General features: G+C 33.9%; 2 protein-coding genes across 8 annotated transcripts in view; one reads left to right on the top strand and one right to left on the bottom strand.

The window, feature by feature from the left end:
* Nucleotides 1-309: 309 nt before the first annotated feature.
* LOC128986869 (uncharacterized) lies at nucleotides 310-11,030 on the bottom strand. Its single transcript, XM_054407445.1, has 2 exons — nucleotides 10,804-11,030; nucleotides 310-4,593 (listed from the first exon to the last, which is right to left on the bottom strand). The coding sequence occupies exon 2, from the start codon at nucleotides 4,581-4,583 to the stop codon at nucleotides 3,132-3,134; it is 1,452 nt and encodes a 483-aa protein (XP_054263420.1). The 5' UTR covers nucleotides 4,584-4,593; nucleotides 10,804-11,030; the 3' UTR covers nucleotides 310-3,131.
* A 12,089-nt stretch (nucleotides 11,031-23,119) lies between these two features.
* The window catches only part of LOC128984741 (vascular endothelial growth factor receptor 1), a 97,534-nt gene continuing 96,645 nt past the window's right edge, over nucleotides 23,120-24,008 (top strand). For all 7 annotated transcript variants that reach the window (XR_008490000.1, XM_054404083.1, XM_054404086.1 and 4 more), the window contains exon 1: nucleotides 23,120-23,411. Coding sequence is in view for 6 of the 7 variants with exons in the window: in XM_054404083.1 (XP_054260058.1) it covers nucleotides 23,333-23,411 (79 nt within the window). In the remaining variant the exon portion in view is untranslated. The remainder of the gene's footprint in view (nucleotides 23,412-24,008) is intronic.

The following is a 24,008-nucleotide window of genomic DNA, read 5'->3' as shown; positions in this document are numbered from 1 at the left end:
TATAATATTGTATTTCAATAAGGACACAAAAAGGAATGATATACAACAATAAAGTTTTTTAGCAATACGATTCGATTTTATAATTTCCTTTAGCAGTGAACGTGTTAATGAAAAGATATTGCAATTTAAATTATTTAATGTAAAAAATATCAGCACAGACATAATAAAATTTAAGGCATAGGTATATACACAGGCTTAATGAATCTTAACAATATTTGTTTGGCATCTTAAGTAATAAGGAAAAAAATTATGATAACCGAGTCCAGTCAAAACAATGTTTTAATTTCGTTTGGGTTGAAGCATAGTAGGTTTGTACAAGTTAGGCTTTATTTATTTTGGAACCCAATAGTTTTACATACAGAATAAACCTCAGTAAACAATGACCAGGACAGCTAGTACTATGGGCAAATCTAGACAGTTAGCCTAGTGCTCTTCTATGGGCAGGGCCGCGTTAAGGGTCAGTGGAGCCCTGGGCAAACACAAAAGCAGCGCCCCCTTTTTTCCTAGTGTGGGCAGGCAGTGGTTGGGGGACACCCGGTGAGCGCCCCCAAACCTCTGGCGCCCCTGGGCATATGCCCAGTCTGCCCGTTTATAAAAGTGGGCCTGTCTATGGGAACCAACTGTTTAAAAAAATTATGCAGAAATAACCTTAGGCCCTATATCTAACTCATAGAAAATTTTACACTCATAAAACCCAAACAGAGGTATGAGATAAGTTTAGCTCTCAATTTCAAGAAATTTATGTACAAAAAATTAAAATCCTCTTGGATTGAGGTTTCCTTACTCTCCTATCCATGTATTTTCTACATTCTACTCCTTCAGCATTTTTGTTTGAAAATAAAAAAAAATCTCTACAGGTGATTTTTAATCATGACGTTGGCTTAGTATAAAAAAATATAGCCTACCCTTAAGTTTTTTAACATAACGGTTAACCTGTTCAAAGGAATTAGGCTAAATTTTTATAAAGCTTAAGGTGTTCAAGATATAGGTTAATTTTAAACGTTATCAGCTACCCTAAATAGGTAAATAACAAAAGATCTTTATCCTCTATAAACAGTTATTTTCCATAATTAAAGCCTCATCATAGTAGTGGAAGCTGGGGTAATACGAGAAAAAAATGTAGCATACCTAATTTATAAAAAATAGTTTTTAGTAGTTTGAAAGTTGGACAATTAAATAAAGTTGTAATTTTGTACTTCAATGTTTACTCATCACTATTATAAGGTAACAAAAAGGCTTAGGTCTGATTTAGTAGTTTGAATTTATAAGTAAGCCTATCAAACATATATATTTTTTATCGGCAAAGAGTTGTTTCAAAAATTAATTCTAAAGTTGTTTTTCCTAAAACGGAGATTATAAAGAAGATATGAAAAAAAGTTATTAGCCATGTTAATTTATTTTAAAATAATTATTAAAAATTCTCTCATTACCCCACAGTTTTCTGAATATGTATGTATAAGGTTTCTCTTGATACCCCACCAACTTCAGAATACTTTCAAATAAGAAAATTACACTCTTATTCAGGTAGTCAGGGAGGTAATAAGATAATAATTTTTCACTAATTTCAAAAGTCATAGAGATTTCAAATTAGTTTTTAGGTTTACCATTTGGACCACTTATTGTATGATTTTTTCATTCCTACTCCTATTAGATTTAGAGATATAAATTAGTGGTTCTCTTATTACCCTTTTTGTCTACTTATTGCCCCAGCTTCCCCTACGACTGACTTTTTACAAGATCATTCCACAACAGGCAGACTACCTGACCAGAGGGTAGAGAAGAACAATGGCTAGGCCGGTCCTTCGACGGACCCTCTCGGCTCTCGGAGTAAATCCCATTAACCACGCTTCAACGAATACTTCACATAACAGCGTGAATATATTGATTAATTGAAAATATAATCAATTCGTCATATCTGAAAATAATGTATTCTAGGTTATAAAAAAACAAAATTTTGCATGTTCGTACCATGCTAATCGGCCGACTTTAAGTATTAAAACAAACTTTTACTCTTATAACTACAGTAGAACTCCGATTATCCGAATCAATTGGGACCAGACCCCATTCGGATAATCAAAAATTCAGATAATCGGAGTTTTACAGGAATTCCGGGAATTTCCAAGAAAAATCCTCATTTCCGGTACTAAATGAATTTTTAATTAATAATAAATGAAATCAGAACATTTTTACAGTATACAATACTCTTAGCACAAGTGTTCTACACTTGTTGTTAATAACAATTCTTTGATATTTTCCAAACCTTATTATTACTGTAGCTTTACATTATTAAAATTGTTGAAATAAGCGATTCGGATAATCGGCGATTCGGTTAATTGGAGTTCGGATAGTTGGAGTTCTACTGTAAGTACAATATTTAATTTTAAATTACTAACAATTGATATTCTGTATTATACTTCGTTCATAATATTTAGGTGATTTTAGGGGAAGAAATCTATCACCTCCACTTGACCCTTACCTTTAAAGATAAGCATTCGAAACGCCGTTAATGAGTGGAAACCTCTATTGTTATCAAAACTGGAGTAGGATGCAACTTGATACACACTGATTCTCCGGTTCCCGACATAGATGGTGGCTAGATTTTTTTTTATTTAATTAACAATTACATATTGCCCTTGCGATTAATCAAACCCGTTATTTAAGCCACACGGTTATTAATCTCACTTCTTTAACGTATAAAATGTAAAAATTACAAAAATTATATATAATTTTGAACAATCTAAGACAAAGCTCTAATTTGATTTACATTGATATATGCACTATTAATACAGACTTATAAATTAATTTTGTACTACAAGAGACAAATTAGCAGTTTGTTTTAATACTTCAAGTCGGCCGATTTGCATGGGACGAACATGAAACATTTTGTTTTTTTATAACCTAGTATACATTATTTTCAGATATGATGAATTTATTATATTTTTAATTAATCAATATATTTACGCTTTTAAGTGAAGTATTCAGTGAAGCGTAGTTAATGGGATTTACTCCAAGGGTCGGGACGGTCCGTCGAAGGTTCGGTCTAGCCATTGTCCTGCTATACCCTCTGGTCAGGTAGTCTGCCTCAACTTAACATGAGACAGCCTTTAACCACATTCACCCCTAACCAATTTCTACCAGAAATTCAATACAATAAGTTTGTTACCTTGCTCCAAAACTGCCTTAGAACATACACTATTCGACGCAACGTAAGTGCCAGAATCCTCGGGAAATTCCAAAACTTTTCTGCAGGATTTGCCAATTTCCCATACCTCTTTAATGCTTTTATAATCAATTTCATGCAATAAAACAAATCTCCCAGCCAACACTTCAATATGATCAAGTCTAAAATCTGCTTTCATAAGGTTACAGGTTTCCAAATTTACAGTATTTACAATGTATATTTGTTGCTTGGTAGATATCAATAGGTTACTGCCTAGGGGCTTAACGGATGTCACATATTTTACATAATCAGGCAAAGATTTGCTTGGTTCAGTCATGGTTTCATTCTGGTGCATTGCATCATGATGATGTACTATCTTGATGGGTGTGTCATCAATGACACTCAGATGGCCATCAAAATACAACACACTTCCGTTGTGAACAAATCTACTAGGCAGAATAAACTGTAACAATGAAGTATCATAAATAATTGAGCTCCATCTTCCCACATTACCTCCTATGTTAGTGACATTTTTTAATTTGTAGGTTACAAGGACCTTATCAGTGACTTGTTTTGTAGATTTAAAAGTTATATATTGTATTTGTCCGACTTCGTATTTATCCTCTTTAACCTTTTTCCCCGTCTTGATGTCCCAAATGTGCAAGAGAGGAGATTCCCCATTTATATAGGCTCCAATCATGTATTGTCCACAAACAACACACTCACAATTAACCTCTGAAAAGTCACTACATGTTGAGACGAAGATACTATCAACATCGCTATCAGCTGTTAGACTACGAGAGAAATCTTCAGGTTTATCAAAAAAGAAGACATGATAAAGAACCCAGCTTTTGGAATCCAAGCAAATTTTGTAAACTTGAACAACATTACATTGGATCACAACTATCAGGTTGCCATTGACTATTTTATAAATGTTGGCTTCCCACAATTCACTCAAACAGTAAGGTATAGTCAATACTAGGACTGGGGTGTCAGCTAGATTCCAAACTTGAGTTTCATATGTTAGATGAAGGCATACATGGTCGTTGTCTAAAAATGATACATTAATATTGTAGCTGATGCTGTCATCACAGTCAAATTCAATTTCTTCCTTCTTGAAGCGCCCACATCTCCAATTTTTCAATAAGTGTTGTTCCTGCAAGAACCGAAGCCTATTTTCTTGAATGGGCAAAACTGTGTCGTTTTTTAGTTCGAAACCAGGTTCAACAAGGCACTTGGTTGTTGAAAAATAGTCATTTGAACTACCTATACAATGTCTTTTCCAAAATAAATCGTTACTAAAAATACTATACCAAGTTTGACTAACACCTATGCAATTGGTTAAATCGTTTGCCGAGAGGAACGTAATAAGCACCTCTAGAACTTCGAGGGGCAAATGATCAATGCCCAGTGCTTTTCCCATGGTACAGAATCTGTAATAGAAAACAAGGGTTGATTAAAAATAGAATACGTTTACTCACACAAAATGAGCACTCGGGTTGATCCCTGGAAAAGTCAATAAATGCTAAGAATTTATCTTGTACCTAGTTGCTATTAATCATAACTTTCAAATTAGGTAGGTACTTTAATACAATACTTTGAAATGATGACCATACGAATGTAGGTATTTTAAGCCAAGTATGAATGGAGATGATTGTTGATTTCTAACAGATCAAAGTTATTCATAAAAAAATGGCTAGGATCAGTTACGGAGTATATTTTTTGTCTTCCAAGTTGTAGGCCTACTAAGATTCATCATATTCCCGACAGTGGCTACTCTGCTATTTAAAAATAAACTATATATTGATAGGCGACCTGTTCTTTCTAAGATATTGGTGAGCATTTTTGCTCTGGAAAATTTACGACCACACTACTGATAAGCGACGAACTAAACTAAATGTCCTTAAGAAACTACCTCTGGAATGATAAAAGGACACATTTACATATGACTAATCCAAACTGCCATTATACCATCGGAACTATTCAACTGACCTGTAATCTTTGATTTTTTTAAACACTTAAAAAACCCTTTCCGACAAAAACTGATTGTAGTTTGGGTTTAGCTTAAAAAAACTTAAAATTTTAACCAGTAAAGAAAATGCAACATTTTCCAATTTATTATTTAGTTAGTATATTTATTTTTTATTAAGTTTTAGCTGAATTTGTTTTTGACATGTTTGAGTTTTGACTCTTATTGGTATTCCACCACCACCACTTTAATTAATGATGGATGGCCACTGGCTTGTAAAAATGAACTAATAAAAATTTATGCTACCTATTGTATGTTGAAATGATCCAGTGTAATTACTAATTAGCCTAACAGCAGCTGTTTTGTGCTGTATGAAATAATCAGATAAGAATGTCCAGCTGATGAGCCCTTATTTAAGGTGAAGTTAATCAGGAGATTTATAAAACACAAAAAACACATGACACTGTAACAACACAAAGCGAGACATTTATTAAAATTAGCTGGACATTTTACAAGATGATGTGCTCCATTCCATGCAAGGAACAGCTATAGTTAGTTATTACACCAAGAGGAATAATTTTGACAGTCAACAGATCTAGGGTATCCGGTAGGTAATTAAACCTTTATTATTGTTGTTCAAAGGTTTATTGCGGACATTTTCCATCACGAATGTAAAAAAAAAAAAAAAACACAACGTTTCGGGATCTGGAATCTGATCCCGTCTTCAGGTGAAAAAAACTTAACTACACATTACAACTAACAATACACAAACGCCCAACCTAAGTTGGAATACACTACCGAGGGTAGTAGTCAAAAAATATACACTGTATAGCAGTCAAATCATGATACAACATGCAATTAATAACAAATCACAAAACACTATAATCTATTAAAGGTTTAACGTAAAAAACTCACACAATGGAACACTAATAGCACCGTACGCAATGACTCCACCAATGAGACTGAAACAACATGGCTAAACAATCGGAAACACGGAGACAACAGAAATGGCTTCCGGCCCCTGGAAAAGTAAAACCAACAAAATGGCGGAGGGATGTACGATGCCGCAAGATGGGTGTTAATTCTGTTTATTCCTATCACGAGTTTTACTACGAGTTAACATAACATGCGAATTTTGAGGAGAACTCGTCATTTCCCTATTTATTGAACAATTAAGTTCCCTATCATTTAGTTCCTTGTTCAAAATGGGTAGCCAAAGTGGCCTTATTTCAACCGATGACTGACTGATTGGTTGGTCTGCTAATTTAATGTACGAGGCTTCAATGAGTTTACGTTTGAAAAAATGAGGTTCCTTATGGACAATTTTTGCCTCTTCAAAATTAATTCGATGATTTTCGGACCAGCAATGATGAGCGATCTTAGATTTTTCCACTAAACCTTTTTTGGTGTTTTCTCTGTGTTCTTTGATTCTAATGTTCAACAGTCTTTTTGTCTCGCCATAGTAAGGCCTGGAACAATCATTGCAATTTATTCTGTAAACACAGTTTTTAGTATCCTGAGTGTCATTTTTGGGTTTTGTTTTGACGAGACTCTGCCTAAGTGTGTTTTGTGTCCTAAACGCTGTTTGCACATTAAATTTCCTAGCAACCCTTCTGATTTTCTCCGACAGTCCTGACACATACGGGATTGACATGTGGACGAGCTTTTCCTTGCGATTTTTTAAAGGTTCACGCGTAGCCCTATCTTTCTTGCATTTGTTTATAATGGATCGAGGGTATCCGTTACTAGCCAAATCCTGTTCTACTTTCTTAATTTTATCCTTTAACTCATCCTGATTGGAGCAAATGCTCTTAGCCCTGTCAAACAGAGAGCAAGCAACCCCCTCCTTTTTTTTATTTTTTTTTTTTACATTCGTGATGGAAAATGTCCGCAATAAACCTTTGAACAACATTAACTCACCATCACCAACAATGAACTTCAAAGAAACCTTTATTAGTTTTGTTTATCTACAGAGGCAACAACATTTAGGTAATAATGCAAAAACACACTAGCCTATAAAGAGATTATGATAAAAAAAAACAAAATGTCTACAGTATCCTACTAAATTGAACTGATAGGCCTATCTGTTAAGTAGACACTAGATTGAAATAGCGTGAGCTGTAAGTTTTTTTTTTTGCCACAGTAGTGGTGGCACTAAAGATAAGAGATTTACCCGAAAAATTGGTTGTGGCCTCATCGTAAAGTTATGCTTATACAAATGAAAAATATAATGCTTCCTATATTCGTAGTAAAGATTTGAAGTAGTCATGGGCGTACATCTGACTTTTCCATAACAGAAAAAACCCTGTTATTCTGTACAGGGGTACAGAATAACTCTGGGGTGGTACTCTGTTTAACATTTTTTGTACAAAACTGTTGATTTTTATGTTTTTTTTTTCTTACCTAGCTCAAATTTAATCAATACAATTTAAAATTTAAATTTACAATTTAAATTTAATATTTAATTAAATTTGCAAGTTAAATACACTTGTTTCGTGTTTTTAGGAATACCGGTACCTATTGTGAATCAACCTGTACTGTAGGCCTATTTATGTTTTTATCGCACAATCTGAAAAAAATGTGGTTATTAACGTGATGTCTCATAAAAAGGGCTCTCAAGTCCACACTAGGCCTAGCCGATATTGATGGACGCCCAAGCACTTGTTCCTAATTGAGTTTTCCTAATAACTGTGAGAGACAAGTAGCTCCTGCTTAAGTTAATTTTAGGCTGAATAACCCAGTTCATGCTAGTTAATGATTAAGTTAAAGGTAAAGAGTTTGTGGGCATAACCTTAGACTATTAATGCAACTAGACATTCCATCCCCATGTTAAATTTGTAGCTAGATTTTTTGTCAAAATCGTCGTAGTTGATGTGAGCCACCTACTAAACACATACTAAACGCTGATCTAAATTACAAATTCTGTTGAATACACAAACTTTTTACCATGACAAACTGATGGAATGACTTAATGTGAGCTATGGCAACTGTTATGAACCATCAACTGTGTCAACAACAAAAAATAAGGTATAAAATAAAAGTTTGACACTAGCTCATTCTGTGACTGGCTCACACGACACAACTAAGTTGTTTTTTAGTAAACAATTGGCGACAGCTGGTCCATATAGATGGGATGTCTACATTAGTATCCAAAAGTCAATGGCATAACTTAGAACAATCCTACTCACTTTGGTTAACCCAGCCTTGAGCCTGAGCCTGCTGTAGCCTATCTTGAACTAGCTATGACTCAAACCATCCCACAAAGGGAAAGAAAAATTCAAATTACTAAAATCAAGTTGGCTAGATCTCGGTGAAGAAAATTTAAAAACATTCTTAACATGAAGCTTAATGACTGTTGTAAGGATAAATTTGGAAAAAAGTTCATAAAATTGATCATGTTTATCATAATACCTTTTGCCATAACCTTACCATCGATATATAACTACTACTGGATTGCGCGCTGTCCATAAGAGCTGTGTAGAGAAATTCGGTCGCGTACAGGTGTGAGTGGCGGGACGTATCGCGGTGTTGCAGGCGCCCGGTAGGGGCAAAACAGCAACTCGCGCCGCCGCCCACTACTATTCCCGCCAACGAACTATCCCGCCAAAAAAATATTCCGCCACTAGCAACCCCGCCAAATCTATAATAGTTGTTTTTAGTTGTTAATAGTTGTTTTTAACAATTCGAGGTCATGTACGAAGAAGCAAAAGTAAACCATCTGTGAATGAATCATCCTGCTAGTTATTAAGTGGACATATAGCACTTTCACGTGGTAGTTTGGTTAGCAATGTATGAATTAATGAAATATGAAATAATGATTTATTCCACCATAATTACATTACATACAAATGAAATAAAAACTTGGGATTACGTTGCCACAGCATCCAGTTAATGTGACAACGTTCAATAAAAATTAACAATATAAAGTACATTCTATAAACTTTCAGTCCAGTCCACACATGAAAAACACCTTGCCGCTCTCTGCGGCTTCTTGATGACAGTTGTTAAATTAAACAAAATGAAATAACAATATTATTACAATAATAGATATTTACAATAAAAATATATTAAAAAAAGAATCCTATATAAGCAGTATAAAATCATGTAAATCAACAATTTAAAACAAGATATGCAGATTTGATAATTACAATACAAAACGTTAAATTTGCAAAGATTTAGAAAAACAAAATTCTTTATGTTACAACACTATTTAAAAAATCTATATTTGGCGTCTCAATTAACCACTTTATTATTTGAATAGAAAATGGCTTTAAATTTGCATTGCTTTTGATATCGTGAGGTAATTGGTTGAAATATTTTGGCCCACTGTACTGATAAGACTGTCTAAATATTGATTTGTTTACTTTGGGAAATCTAAATAATCTTTGACTGTTGCTTCTTGTGTTGTATGAAAGATTGTTTGTTCCATTATTCCCACTTCGAATATAAAAAAGTCTTAATACTTTATAAAAGAACAGGTGTTGAATTGGAAGTATTTTTAAATGGACAAATAATGGATAGGAGCTATCTCTCTTCTGAGACGGAAGGTCAAAATTCTTCAACCGCGGCTAATAGAAGAGATGCTAGGATAAAATCCATGCGTGAAATGATTGTAGTGTTTAAGAAATAATTTAAAGCACTTGATAGGTTAATAGAGTTTTTAGAGGAAAAGTTTTCAGGATTTCCGTTAGATTTAACTGCCCATTCTATGAAAAATAGTAACACCAGTAAATTCAGGACCGTGTATTCAGAAAAAATGAAAGAATTTGCACTCACTGTCTATTTTTACAGTCCTAAGGCACACAAATACAGAGACAAAGGCAATTGTTAGTTGCGATATTGATGACTGTGAAGAAAACCATGTAATTGACTTTCAAAGAGTGGTATCTGCGGAAACTGGATCATACTACAAGAATTATGTATTATATTATAAGTCTGGTTAGAAAAATATTAGGTACAGTAACATGTGAAGAATGTGTTAGTCTTTTGACAGCTGACGAATGCAATTTAAGTAGCTACACCCATATGTTAACGTCGACTTTGGAGAGGACACGCACGAAATTAAGCTGATAAAGTTAATCGGAAATTTGTTTTTTTTATAATTTGCTACAGTCATGCTAAAGAGCAAACCAGCACTGTCAAAAGTTGGTATTCGTCAAAAGCTAACAAAATTAGTACTTTTTAATAATGCGTGAAATGTAGGCTACTCTGTGTGGTACTGTATTCAAATAAATGGTTTTTATACAACTGTACTGTATTTTTGTTGTTTAATTTATCAACCTTTTTATAAAACCCATAACCCAAACCATCCAAGCAATTTTTAAATACAAATGCCTATTATGTTATCGCCCAACTTTATAACAATGTAAATACACGTTGTACTGTATAGCAATTAATTGATTACTAACTTATACACTTTCGGTTTTTAATATAACTATATAGTGAGTCAAAATATCCCCCGATGAACATTTTTCGTGAATCAATAGTTTAAAATAGGGTAAACAAATGCTATCACAGCGTCAGTGCGATGTAAAACCCAAGCACCGTGCGGGTTTCTTGCCCCTTTCTTGCCCCTACCCGACGCCTTCAAGTGCGAAACGCAACCACTGATTTCGGCTCGGGCTAGCGAGCTCAGCCAGCAATCCAGTAGTAGTTATATATCGATGAACCTTACCTGTCAGTTAAACATGAAGACTGCAATTATTGGTGGTTTGGTTATGTTATGTTTAACTTGTTTGTCTGATTGAGTTAACACTTAGCCTAATAGTTGAGTTTTGACAATCTGACAAAAACGACAATCGAACGAACTGAAAGTGAAAACAAGAAAGAACTACTGTAGTGTAGTACTGTTCTGATGTTTGAGACTGTTAAAAGGTTGACATAACACAATGACTGACAGACAGGGACAGGTGCGGTGCAGGTGGCAAAATATGACAAACCAAACCAGCTGAGCAAAGTACTTGCGCACTGCAGTTAAGAGATAAGATAAGAGTAAACTCTAACCACAACCACTGAAGTAACCAAAAACCATAGAATAAAAACCTCTAACGCGGCTGGCTGGTTACATCAGTTTTGCCACCATTTGAAAGCAAATTATGCAACATTACATACCATTAGTATTATTGTATGATATACAAATAATGTATTGATTAATTGAGACTTTTACAATATTTTTGTGTTGCAAGCTAAGGCCATTCTATAATTAGCAGTAATACTATATACCTAACTGATTTTCTTGAGTAGTATAGAAGGCTTAACCAATTGATTATACCAGGTTTTTTAACTCATTTTTTACATTTGTTAGCAATTTATAACGCATTAAAAATTTAATTGCTGCTTCCACGCTTTATACATAGCACTATTTTAACTCAGCGTCATGTATTGAAAATTCATCACGGCATCCGAACCAAATGTTTGCAGGCAGACAAAATATGTTTTATGTGCGACCTCAGAGTAATAAAACAAAATTAAGTAATTTTGTAAAAGTAGTAATTTTGTTTTATTACTCTGAGGTGCGACTGAATACGACGAAGATCCCAATGAGCACAAGGAAACCCAACGTGAGAAAAGATTACCCTTAAAAAAAATAAATTAGCTAAACAACAATTTTGATTTGTTAACTACGTGATTTGCTTAGTTTACAGAAATGTACCAGTGTAAATATTGGACTGAGCAAATCATAGACCCTACAGACATTTTCATGGATTAAAATAATAGATAAAACGGTGTTGGTTAGTCTACGGTCAAACCAGTAAATCCAGACTCTGCACACCTCTATGGCATAAAAGTACACTTTTTTGTTGATATCTCAATGTTGTCCGTAGCCCCAAATGGGATCCCCCCCGGCACGTCGGGCGCTCCAGGAGGTGCGCTCAACGTATCGGGAAGTGCGTAACGCATTCCACCTACCAATAAAAAAACCCCCAAATGGGATCAGCTAAAAAAAAATGTAAATATTAAGCCCTATCAATCGACACCTCATTTTAAAGGTCCTAAGTGAAAAAGAATATTGGTGAAAAATATGTGTTATCTCTACTCATTATAGATGGAATGGCAGTTATTTTTCATTTTTCATCAGCCTGAAAGACCCCACTTAATAAATATTAAGTTTATCATAGGACTACGCAGTTATCGTAACGTTTATAGAAAAGATAGAAGCAGCATAAATTATTACCTTGCCACCATCTCAGTTCGTGTTTTCATGACCTAATTTACACAAATAATGTACTGCTAGATTTGGTTACAATTATTTAAATTTGTTTTATTGTTTAGCAGTCAAACTCAAAGAGCTTATAGTACGAGCGACCGGATTACGAAATACTAAATCTTTCCAGTGTAGCTGGTAAATTCTTTTAGACCAACGAATGGCCGGCCATAAAGTACAATTTTAATTTTATCGGCTATAGACGACAGAGGTAGAAAGTCTGTTATCGAAACAAAAATCTACATATATAGCCTGCTAAATAGGTAACTTACCTAACAAATTTACAAAGGACTACACATCTTCTATATCTATAAAAGAGGAACTATTTATGTATGTATGTATATATGTATGTTCCTTTTATGGATTCCGAAATCGCTCGACAGAATGTAATGAAACTTTTAGGCATTATCAAGCATTATTCAAGGATGGTTTGTATGAAGTTTGGGGCAGATCCGTCAAATAAAGGGCTCCGCCCCAGAGGATTTTAAGGGGTCCAATGTAATGTCAGACTTTTGGAACTACGATGTTTACAAATAAATCTATATATTTAATACGCGACGTGAAACTTTGTGAACAATAAGGCTTTTTTGTTTTAATATTTAACCCCACATATTATATACCAAAATGTTCGTCTAGGTGTGTAGATGTGCAAACTGGCTTTAGATTTTCGAAATATATCTTTTTAAGGGCGTGGGCTGCCCTCAAAGTTCCTTCCATAAGGATAACATTGTGATTGATTTGAATGTTATTATATTCTGAAACATGTCAATACATTAGTTTACAGAAAAATTAAATCCCAGCCCAGCTGTTTTGTTTGGTTTTGAAATGTAAACAGTTTGCATGTTTTTAAAAGTAATTAGAAACCCGGCAAAGAAAAGTTACCTATAGGACACGACGGGAGAAAAGTTTTACATTATATTTTCGTTTAAACATGCCAAGGACCCGACGACAAAGAAATATTGCCGGTCGGACACGGGGAGTCAACATACGGCAAGCAATACAAAACTTAAGGACGAGGAGCTGGAACAGTTAGTGGCAAAGTGTGCTTACAAAATTTAACTGACAAATACAAGAATTCAGCAGCATTCACTTGGCGAGATGGCATTAAAATGTCAGAAATCTGGTGCGCTACATTTTAAAGAAGAACAAAGAGGACGAGGTGAAGGATTTTCATCCTGCTGCTATAAAGTAACTTAATGGAGCAAATCATTTGAGGAGAAACTACAAAGAGAACATTAGATCGTACAACTCTGTGCTCGCAATGGTCAGCACTCGAGCTAAAATTGAAGAACATAACGATGGAGGGCCTTTCATGTATAAGGTGCACGACACAATTTATCAATCAATTGGCACCTTGCAACCGTCAGAAGGGGAGCATCCCATATATGCCCAAGCTTATATCTACGGACGTCGAAACCGCTGTTCAAGAAAGAATGCTAAACAAAAGCTAATGGCTCTTGCAGCACTGAACTCATGCACATTTTGACTCAACATTTGGTTGATATTAATCCATACGCACAAGTTTTCACCATGATGAGCTCCGTCCTGCAAAATACTCCTACTGAACAGCAAAAAGACCTTAGCATGCATATACAGTAGCTAACGATCGAGCTCAAGACTAAATAGCAACGTCGATACAACGACGCAACTTCTAACGACGTTGCTACAATATCCTAACTTATTATTCGTGCGAATTCGCACGGGTTCACCTAGTATAATTTAAAAGCAGATAACTGTTGGTTTGAATAATCACAACATACTGTATTAGTCATGATTTGGAATAGTGCCACATTATTTTCACAGAATGCAGCACAGAAAACTATTTTACTTTTAGATAAGTCCAAATATATTAAACCCCAATCGCAGCACACCTGTGCACTCAACAACTTTTAAATTCTCCCCTACTGTATTAAATATCTGTCATTGGTGAAATGTTATCACAAGATGACAATATCAATAGTTTAACAAAATTATTACAGTTTGTTTGTTCTAGCTAGGCAATATTATAGATTAAACATACTCCTTGGGGAGTATGTTTAATCTGAACGTAAAAGTAAATTCCTTAAAAACAATCAGTTAGCCTATGTACTATTCTTATAAAATATTTTATTTTGATTTTCATTCTAAATTATTTAACTCACTTTTTTTTTGTGTAAAAATGGGGTTTTCCCATTTTTGACCCTAAAAAATTTTGCAATTTCTTTCTAAACCGTTTTGTAGAGCTTAAAAAAATAAATAATTTAATACAGGGTGAATCTTCTAAGCTGTCCTAAACAGATTACAGAAGAACGGCTTGACATACAGAGATGAAACAAAACTTTTCCCCACTAATTCATACCCAAGGAACAACGTAAAAATATTTTTACCATTTTTAAAATACAGGGTGTTCAAGAAACTGGGGGTCATGGGTTCGAATCTCAGAGTTTTCAAATGTAAACATATGTCATGTTATGCATCATTTTAAAGCTCTAGACTAGACAAACAATTTAGTGAAAACATCATGTGAAACAGAACATTTAGTGAAACAGTATCATGGGAATAGTGTATCTGCATCCACTGATCTTCAGTACTGCACGTTTAACATGGGTTTTATATGGGCAATTGGAGTTTTTGGTTAATTACTAGAAAACTACCAAAGATAGACGGTAGGTTTAAATATAAAAGTTGTTCGTTTTTACAAGACCTTAAAAATGATACACAATTTTACATATGTTGCATTTAAAAAATTTTCATTTACAAGGCTACCAACTTAAAAAAAATTAAAATCGTAGAAAAAATATTTAGTTTTTAAAATGTTGACTTGTTGAATATCAAATTAAAGCTGAACCTACGAGGATTAAAAATGTTCAAACAGAACGAAAATGAGTTTAGTGGTTTTCAAGATACAGTGTATTCTGTAAGTATCAATATTTTTTATAAAAATGGCCGCCATTTTGAAACGGACAAAGATAAATGAGTTCTGTTTTCACTAAATTGTTTGTCTAGTCTAGAGCTTTAAAATGATGCATAACATGACATATGTTTACATTTGAAAACTCTGAGATTCGAACCCATGACCCCCAGTTTCTTGAACACCCTGTATTTTAAAAATGGTAAAAATATTTTTACGTTGTTCCTTGGGTATGAATTAGTGGGGAAAAGTTTTGTTTCATCTCTGTATGTCAAGCCGTTCTTCTGTAATCTGTTTAGGACAGCTTAGACGATTCACCCTGTATATTGAAGTGCTGTTGTATGCCTAACGGTCACGGAGAAAATTCAAAAATAGTGTGATTTAAAATTCACATGTTATTCTTATGGAGAAAATGAAAATTGTTGTAGTTTACTTGTTTATGGATATATATTGATAAAATTTGTCAAATTTATTTTTTTCATCCTGTACTATTGACGTATGGTCAAAAAACACTTTTTACCTTCCCCGTAGCAGCAAACCTAAGCACTTGTAAATCTAATGTTATTTAAATAGGGAATAAATATACTGTCTTATTTATGGAAATATTTGAGGAAAAAAGGAATCAGACAAGTTGAAATTCGCTTAGTCTGCAGGTTCGCTGCGGCGGGGTATTTTATGAAATGAAATGAAATGCTTTATTTCTGTGAACATGACACTTGTACGGAAAAAGTAAAAATAATATTAAGTAAGAGTAGGCTACTAAAAATTGCAACAACTACATAAGCAGAGTAGATAACAAATTCTAGATATACTGTAAATGTTAATTATAACATAATGCCTATTTTATTTAATGAAAATAAACCTATAGTGTTAAAGAGGAGCTGAAACATCAAATTAATTATTCCAAACACTTGTTATAGGCCTAACTTCTTAAATTATTACAGCTAAAACAGATCTTTTTTATTTGGCCATTCTACATAAATACAACAATTTTTTAGCGAAGCCATAGCTAAATTAATTATGGATTGAAAAAGGTGTAATAAAGTGATTCAGATATATTGATATCCTAGCCGATGTACTCTTATGCCTAAAACATTCGTACAATAATACATTAGTTTCCTTTCCAAACATCCTATTTGGTATCAGAAGATCAAAAAATAATTTATTTTGAGATATATTTTTTGAGATAGCAGCTCTGAACCAAGCTGAAGCTGCTTTCATAGTGTTATCTACTAAACACTAAATTACTTGAATTTAATAATTAGAAATGTGTTTTAATCTATAACGCATTTAGCCTCCTAAGAGTTTACCACCAGAGAACTCTATAGAGTACTGAAAATCTCCAAGAACTGTAGCGTCTAATAATGGTAATACAGAAATTAATTGGAAGTCAAGGTCTTTGGCGAGACGAAACAATAAACATTCAACAGTCAACATGGATCAGCCGATTTGGTGGGTCGCCGGAATTTTATCCCCCTGGAATTTTACCCCCTGGGCAAAGCTGACGTCACTATGACGTAGTAACCTGAGTGGCCAAAAGTTTGTTCGCGGCCGGAATTTTACCCCCGCGGATTTGGAAGTCTAATGAAAATAGTCAGAGCGTGATTAATTAGATTAGCGATAAAAACCGGAATTTTACCCCCTGTCCATATTAGCGTTTAGGCAACTGAAGATGTACGGGCCGGATTTTTACCCCCGGAATTTTACCCCCCGGAATTTTACCCCACGGAATTTTACCCCCTGGCTGATTTTAGAAATTGAATGATTGATTTTCTTATTTCTGTTTTTAATTAATTGTAAACATTTCATTATTTAGTAGCCTATCTTTATTTATTAATTTTGTAATCTCAACTAAGTAAACAGAATTCGCTGTTTTATTTTGATCATATTAATCAACAGTTGGCTTCAAAGATCGAATCCTGACACTCGAATCTCAAAATTAATATTAAAACCCTGTTCGATTAGTTAATGTTACATATAAATTAAGATAGGCTACTTAATAATAAAATGTTTACCATTAAATTAAAACTGAATGACGATAATTAATCATTCTCACTAATGTATATCTGGCCAGGGGGTAAAATTCCGGGGGGTAAAATTCCGGGGGTAAAATTCCGGGGGTAAAAATCCGGAGGGTAAAATTCCGGGGGTAAAAATCCGGGCCGTACATTCTAGGTTTTTATAATTTGATGTGTTCTGATTAAACTCACAACCGTGAAAATATATGTTTAATTCCGCGTTTAATCCATCGAGCTGATGTCGCGAAACTCAAAAGTTTGCGGCCGGAATTTTACCCCCTGGTTTGTGACGTCACGTTTGCCCAGGGGGTTAAATTCCAGGGGGATAAAAATCCGCTACCCCGATTTGGTTTGGGGGGGGGAAGCCTCGACCTTGACTGACTGGCTCCCATCGATATAGGCCTATAATTATAACCCTAGATAAAACATATTCCCATTAATAAGTACGTTTTATCTAACTACAGTAGGCTATTGCTACGTAGTATTTACTGTATGCATGTATATCGATGATGGTTCCATGTCATGAGGCGCCATCCCAAATGGGATTTCGATTTCCCTGATTACTCAGCTGTTTCTGTTCAAAGTGTTTACCCACGACCGATTTTAAGTAGTCTTTTCAGTTCAGTTCTTAGAATTGAAAAGTTTCACATAACAGAAAAGTTTTACCATAGATGTAGTAATGTAATATAATTATATTACTTAATTTATGGTTTTACTCATAACAACTTGGGTAACGATCCAATATGAGGTAAGTAGTGTACGTAACTCGCGTAAATAGTGTTAGTTTTTAAGGCATTCGCCAAGGCTCGTACCTTAAATTTTCTACTCGTGTCCTTAACACTATCTTTACGCAATCGTTGCAACAGGTGTGTGAGGCTTCAGGCTTATCGTAGGGTACGATAATTAATTATACTGATACAGTAGTTAAAAATCCAGGTTGCCTACAATTTTAGCATAATAATTTTGGATTCGATTAAAATTAATTTAAATTTATTGATAATTGTTATTATGCACAACGACGGACATTAGAGTAACCAGCCTTAAGATTACAATATACCCCTGCCACCATTAATCTGCAGAAGCGAACTTCCATTAATTTGCCTAATTGGATTTTCATTCTAATATAATCATTGAAAATATCAGATGTATACCTAATAATAGCACGAGGTTCAATATGCACTTAGGTTTGCTACTACGGGGAAAGGGTGGTTTTCTTTTCTTCATTTAATGTTAATAGTAACTTATATATAGCTTTTAAAAAATAACATTCCAAATTTGGTAGAAATATATATACAAGTTAAACCAAAACTGTAAACCTTATCTTCTTAAAAACAACGTGGGAATTTTTAATTTGCAATTTCTCTCCATATCAGTTTTTAACAGTATATTCATAAGCTCTAAAAATAATATAATATTTTAGTACAATATATAATATAATATTAAAAATATAATATTTTTAAAGGATGCTATCTTTGAATATAATAATTGCATTGCCATGATTTAAAGTCAAAAATGTAACATACATCGAATTGGTATTTTTTGTCTCCTTTTGTTATAATATTTCCTACAATCCTGTTCAGTTAACTTTCGTCGCAGCTGTTACCGTTTGTTCGTTATTTGTATAAAAATGTAAAGATTGATATATTTTTAAACATATATAATTTTATTTTTGTCGCCTTAACTTTTTCGCTGACGTTTTATAAAAATATATTAAAACAAAAGTTGTTGCTGCTTTCATTAGCTTTAAAATGATGTATAATAATACTTACTTTAATGAAAATCCTGCGAGATTCAGCCGGTGTAATGCAGTATGTGTACTAAATCAGTGGATTTGGTCTAGGTGGGGCTGGCGCGAAATACTATCATTGTTGTAATGTGGAGATTTTTTTACTTTAGATACACTATTGTATTATTCTAAAAAAAAAAACAATCGAAAGCCAATTTAAATTGAATAACATTTAAAGTTCATTAAACAAAATCGATTAAAAAAATATTTAGTTTATTATTTAAAAAGCATGTAAATTATTTGTTTAGGTATGTAGTATTTTTAAAGGTTGTTATCTCTGAACAAAGATCTGGGAGTTTTAAATGTAACATACATTGAATTGCAATTGTTTTATTCCTTTTGTAATAACATTTCCTACAATAATGTCCTGTTAAATCTCGTCGTAACTGTTACAGTTTGTTTGTTATCCGTAGAATAATGAAAAAAATAATACTTTATGGACTTGTTCATTTTTTCCAAAACTTTTAACGCCGTCATTTTAAAAAAGTATTTTTTAAACAAAATTGTAGCTGCTATCAGCTTTAAAATGATATATTGGGTGAGGTGAATAAAATGTAGTATTTGGTAGTACGTACTTCTTTTCGAAGTATTTACTCGGTTTTCAGTGAATAAACATGCTAGTTGGTACTAGCCCCTAGTACAAACTACGACTTGCAGGTGAATAAAATGCTAGTTCGTACTACCCCTAGTACACACTACATCACTTAGGGAAAGTAGTATCTACTATGCTTTTTCGGTGAATAAAAACCAGTCGGCGTAGTAGTTACTTCATTTTTATGTAGTACGCTCAAAGGCATGCTTCAGTTTGATCGTTTGCGAATATGGCGATGTTTTTACAAGTCCGTAACAGGAAAACATACCTTGAACGAAGAAATATTGGTAACTGTAAGCAATTACTGCGATTTGAGAATGATAGTGTTGATTTCACGTTGATTTTTTTGACCAACGAGTTTTTGCCTGGCAATGGTGAAGTTGAGAGAAGAGGAGGGGCATTGTCATCTCGACAGAAAATTGAAATTTTATTTTGTTATTTTGGTGATCCGGGTAAGTTGAGCTATTTTTAGTACAAATTAAAATACCTTCTTATCGGTCGTAAATAAGATTTAATTATATAATAACAAAGTGATTTAAATAAACGATATTTTTTAATTGGATTAAATATTAATTGCATCTTAGGAAAAATTTTGAATTAATTGTTTATAAAGTAATATCAATTGCATAGCGTAATTAAAATAATAATTTTGTATCTTGATAGGATTGTTGCGTTTTGTAATTTTCTCTATTTAGCGAATTTCCCTATAAGTAAGTCGCTATTACCATAGGTGGCATGGTAAGACCTAGACCCGGGACCGATTTACTTTTTCTTTTTGATGTCCCCAGAGGCCAAATACACGCAATTCGTTTAAATTTTTAGCAACATTACTAGTCACTCAACACGTCTGATACAACTGAAGGTGCTGTCAGGAATGACCAACGGAATGACGACAAACAGCTGATTATCGCCCCGCGCCTGTTTTGACTTGTTTATTAGTGAATCACTCTAGTAAGTACTAGGGGGTAGTACGTACTAGGCAGGTACCTACTATAGTACCTACTACATCACATAGGGAACCCCTAGTACTTACTACCTAGTTCTAGCTAATTCTTATTCACTTCGATTTGAGCAAGTGCTAGAACTATGTAGTACGAACTACGTAGTATGTACTACCTTTTATTCACCTTACCCATTGAAACGTATGGATCCGTTACCGCACTCGTGCACGATGTTTCTACCCATAACTCGATTTTTTTTAAATTTTAAGACACCAAAAACAATAGGAAAGCAGTCGATTTAGTTCATACTGCAATTCAACTAATAAACAAACTATAAGTAAATGTATTGAAAATAGGGAAAAAATAGGCGATTAGGTTAGGTCCAGGCTAGAAGGATTTGTTTACTTTGTTATACTAGGTTTTTTGAAACAACCCATTCAATCATCCAATACGTGTGCAGGTCGTGGTAGACCAGTTAACGATTTATTAATAGAATCATTCATAAAAGTTTGCGATTTCATTGAGGAAAATAAATTATGATTGCCAGCTTAGTATTCCTAACCTTTTGCAATTGACGAAAAATATATCAGGCAAAGAGAGACCAGGTTTATGAAACGAAGTACTTCAAAACATTATTACTAAATCACTTGGAGAAAGACTTCTTATTAGACTACGAACATAAAAATAAATCCTCCATAGTTCGTTTAATAGATAGGGTGGACAAGATTGTCTCTGATACTTGGTACTCTTAAAATAAAAGGCATAACAATGACAAGGCAAGAGAATAGTTTCTACAGCTGCGGCTATGATAAGACAATAAAATTAAAAACCGAGTGTATGATGATTCGTCTTTCCCCAGTTTTGAAAATTTAAGATCAGGGGGGAAAGAAGTTGTAAGGGAAAAATTTCAATTCGATGTATGAGTAATTCTTAACTTCAAATCACGATAATGCAATTATTTGTTCAAAAATAACATTCTATAAAATTATTATGTACATATAAAGTGATTTAATGATTTTTAAATACAAATGATAGAAATAAATTGTATTAACTGTACATGTGTTTTGTTTCGGTGTTTTTTTTTAGCAAATTCCTCATATAGAGAATAAGCTATTACCGTAGGTCTCATGGTAAGACCTAGACCCGGGCCCGATTTACTTTTTCGTTTTGAGGCCCTCAGAGGCTGAAAACACCCTACGCCGTTGAAATTCATAAATAAAATGTAAAATTTAAGATTATATATATGAGTCCGTTAGCGTGATAACTCAAGAAAAAATGATCCGATTTTGATCAAATTTGGTACAAACGTATCAATTTACGTTTATTCGAAAGAGTTTGCGAACCAGCATGATCGGACAATAGAAATAGGGGTTTATGGGAGTTTTTATGGGGTAAACGTTGGATATTCCAATTTCTCTCCTTAAACAACAAAATATTAAAATTTCTTTCCAAACCATTTTGTAGAGCTTAAACAAATAAATAATTTTGTATATTTATTGTATATTTATTGGAGCAACGTTGTACGCCTAACGGTTACGAAGATAATTCATAAAAGTTAAAATTTAAAATTCCCGTTTTATTCTTTTGGAGAATAAAAGGAAAAAAACTGTTGTAGTTTGCTTGTTTATAGATATATTATAATCAAATTTATTTATTTCATAAAAAGCTATCAACATTTCAAATGAAAGAACACTCTTCAATACCTTGGCTGTAGCAGCAAACCTGAGTATTCATTAGAATAATCTGATCGGGAAACAATTTTGACGATTTTAAGGGAATGTTTGAGTAAATATCCAGTCAGGTAAACGAAAATTTGCTTAGTCGCAGGTTTTCTGCGGTGGGGTATGGAGATAATGCAATAGTGTACCTTAAGTAAAAAAACCACTCTCCCTAGTTACAACAATGATAGTATTGCAACGCCGCGCCAGCCCCACTTAGCTCACTGATTGAGTACGCATACTGCATTACACCAGCTGAATCTCGCAGGATTTTTTATTAAAGTAAGTACTATTATACATCATTTTAAAGCTAATGAATGCGGCTACAACTTTTGTTCTAAACATATTTCCATAAAACGTCAGCGAAAAAAGTTAAGGCGACAAAAAAAAATATATGTTCAAAAATATATAAATTTGTACATTTTTAAACAATGAAATAACGAACAAACTGTAACAGCTACGACGAAAGTTAACTGAACAGGATTGTAGGAAATTTTATAACAAAGACAATAAAACTAATTGCAATTCAATACGTTGTTTAACAATCGAGAAAAACGTGATTTACGAAACCCTTGCACTTTATATGTTTAGGGGGGCACAGGGTGGGAAGCAAGGGGGTAGGGGTTGGGACTTTTGGCTGAACACTTCTCTAAATGGTAGTAGTCGATGGGAAAAAATCAGCTTGTTACTAATTTTTTCCTTCAACCGGTGTTTTACGACACAGGTTGACTGGGCTATAATGGAATCGTGAGGATTTTCGGGAAATCTTTAAAAAATTCCGGGAAATTCCTTCCCGTCTTGTTGGCAGCACTGATACCTCTCAGTCGGTGTCAAACAGTCAAGTCAAACTCCAAAGTCAAAGTGAAACCTGCTGCTACTACGGACTGTCTCAGTGATGGCGACAACAAGTTTTATTACTTCACTAACTGTGTATCAATACTTCCTACTCTTGTTACAGTCTGTGAATAGTAAAATTTGTTCAACAGGCCATACTCAGGAATGACCTATTTATTTATTTTGTGTAACAGTTGTTTGTGCCAAGTGTCAAGTGAAAATGAAACATAGGTTTGAATTGGTGCTGAGAGTTATACTGGTGTTGTGGATAACGAATTGTAAACATCTGCTTGTCTCAGGTAGGCCTAGTTATATTTCATACAAAATAGTATTTTGCAACTTTGTCTTTAGAGGTTCCTTATGATTTTGTACGAGGACTGTCTCGTAGTCACATCACCTAACCTAACGTACCAGCTGACTACATTACAGTAACTTACTTGATACTTGTTCGTTCGACTTGTTGACTTGATCTTTGACCGATCTGGGATGGATTGTGCTATAAAACTAAATTATTTACAAAATGTACTCTTATCAAACTTTACTATACAGAATTAGAGATACTTAAGAAAAACTAGCTAAGAGCTTACCGGGACAAACATTATAGGGGAGTATTTAAAATACTAATTTACCCGCCATCGGTAATGTAGTTGTAGTTACGGTTGCGACCAATTAAAAAAAGTATTTCTGCTTACAAGAGGCATTCTTGGAACTTGCTCATAAAATTATATTTGTTTTCCTTTTACGATGTGCTCGAATACGAACATTGTAGTTGCCCACATAATGCGGGTGGGAGTGGCAGTTAACAGAGAAGTGGACAACAGGCAACAGGTAGATTGACACCTTTGGAATGTTAGTAGGGACAGGGTAATGGCAAAACTCTAGGATGTGCATGTGAC

This window comes from Macrosteles quadrilineatus, unplaced genomic scaffold (genome assembly GCF_028750875.1).
Source record: "Macrosteles quadrilineatus isolate MER2022 unplaced genomic scaffold, UCM_ALF_1.0 Scaffold_2__2_contigs__length_208266976, whole genome shotgun sequence".
Classification (NCBI taxonomy): Eukaryota; Metazoa; Arthropoda; class Insecta; order Hemiptera; family Cicadellidae; genus Macrosteles; species Macrosteles quadrilineatus.
Note: the sequence above shows the minus strand (reverse complement) of the source record. Positions and strands in the feature narration are given on the sequence as shown.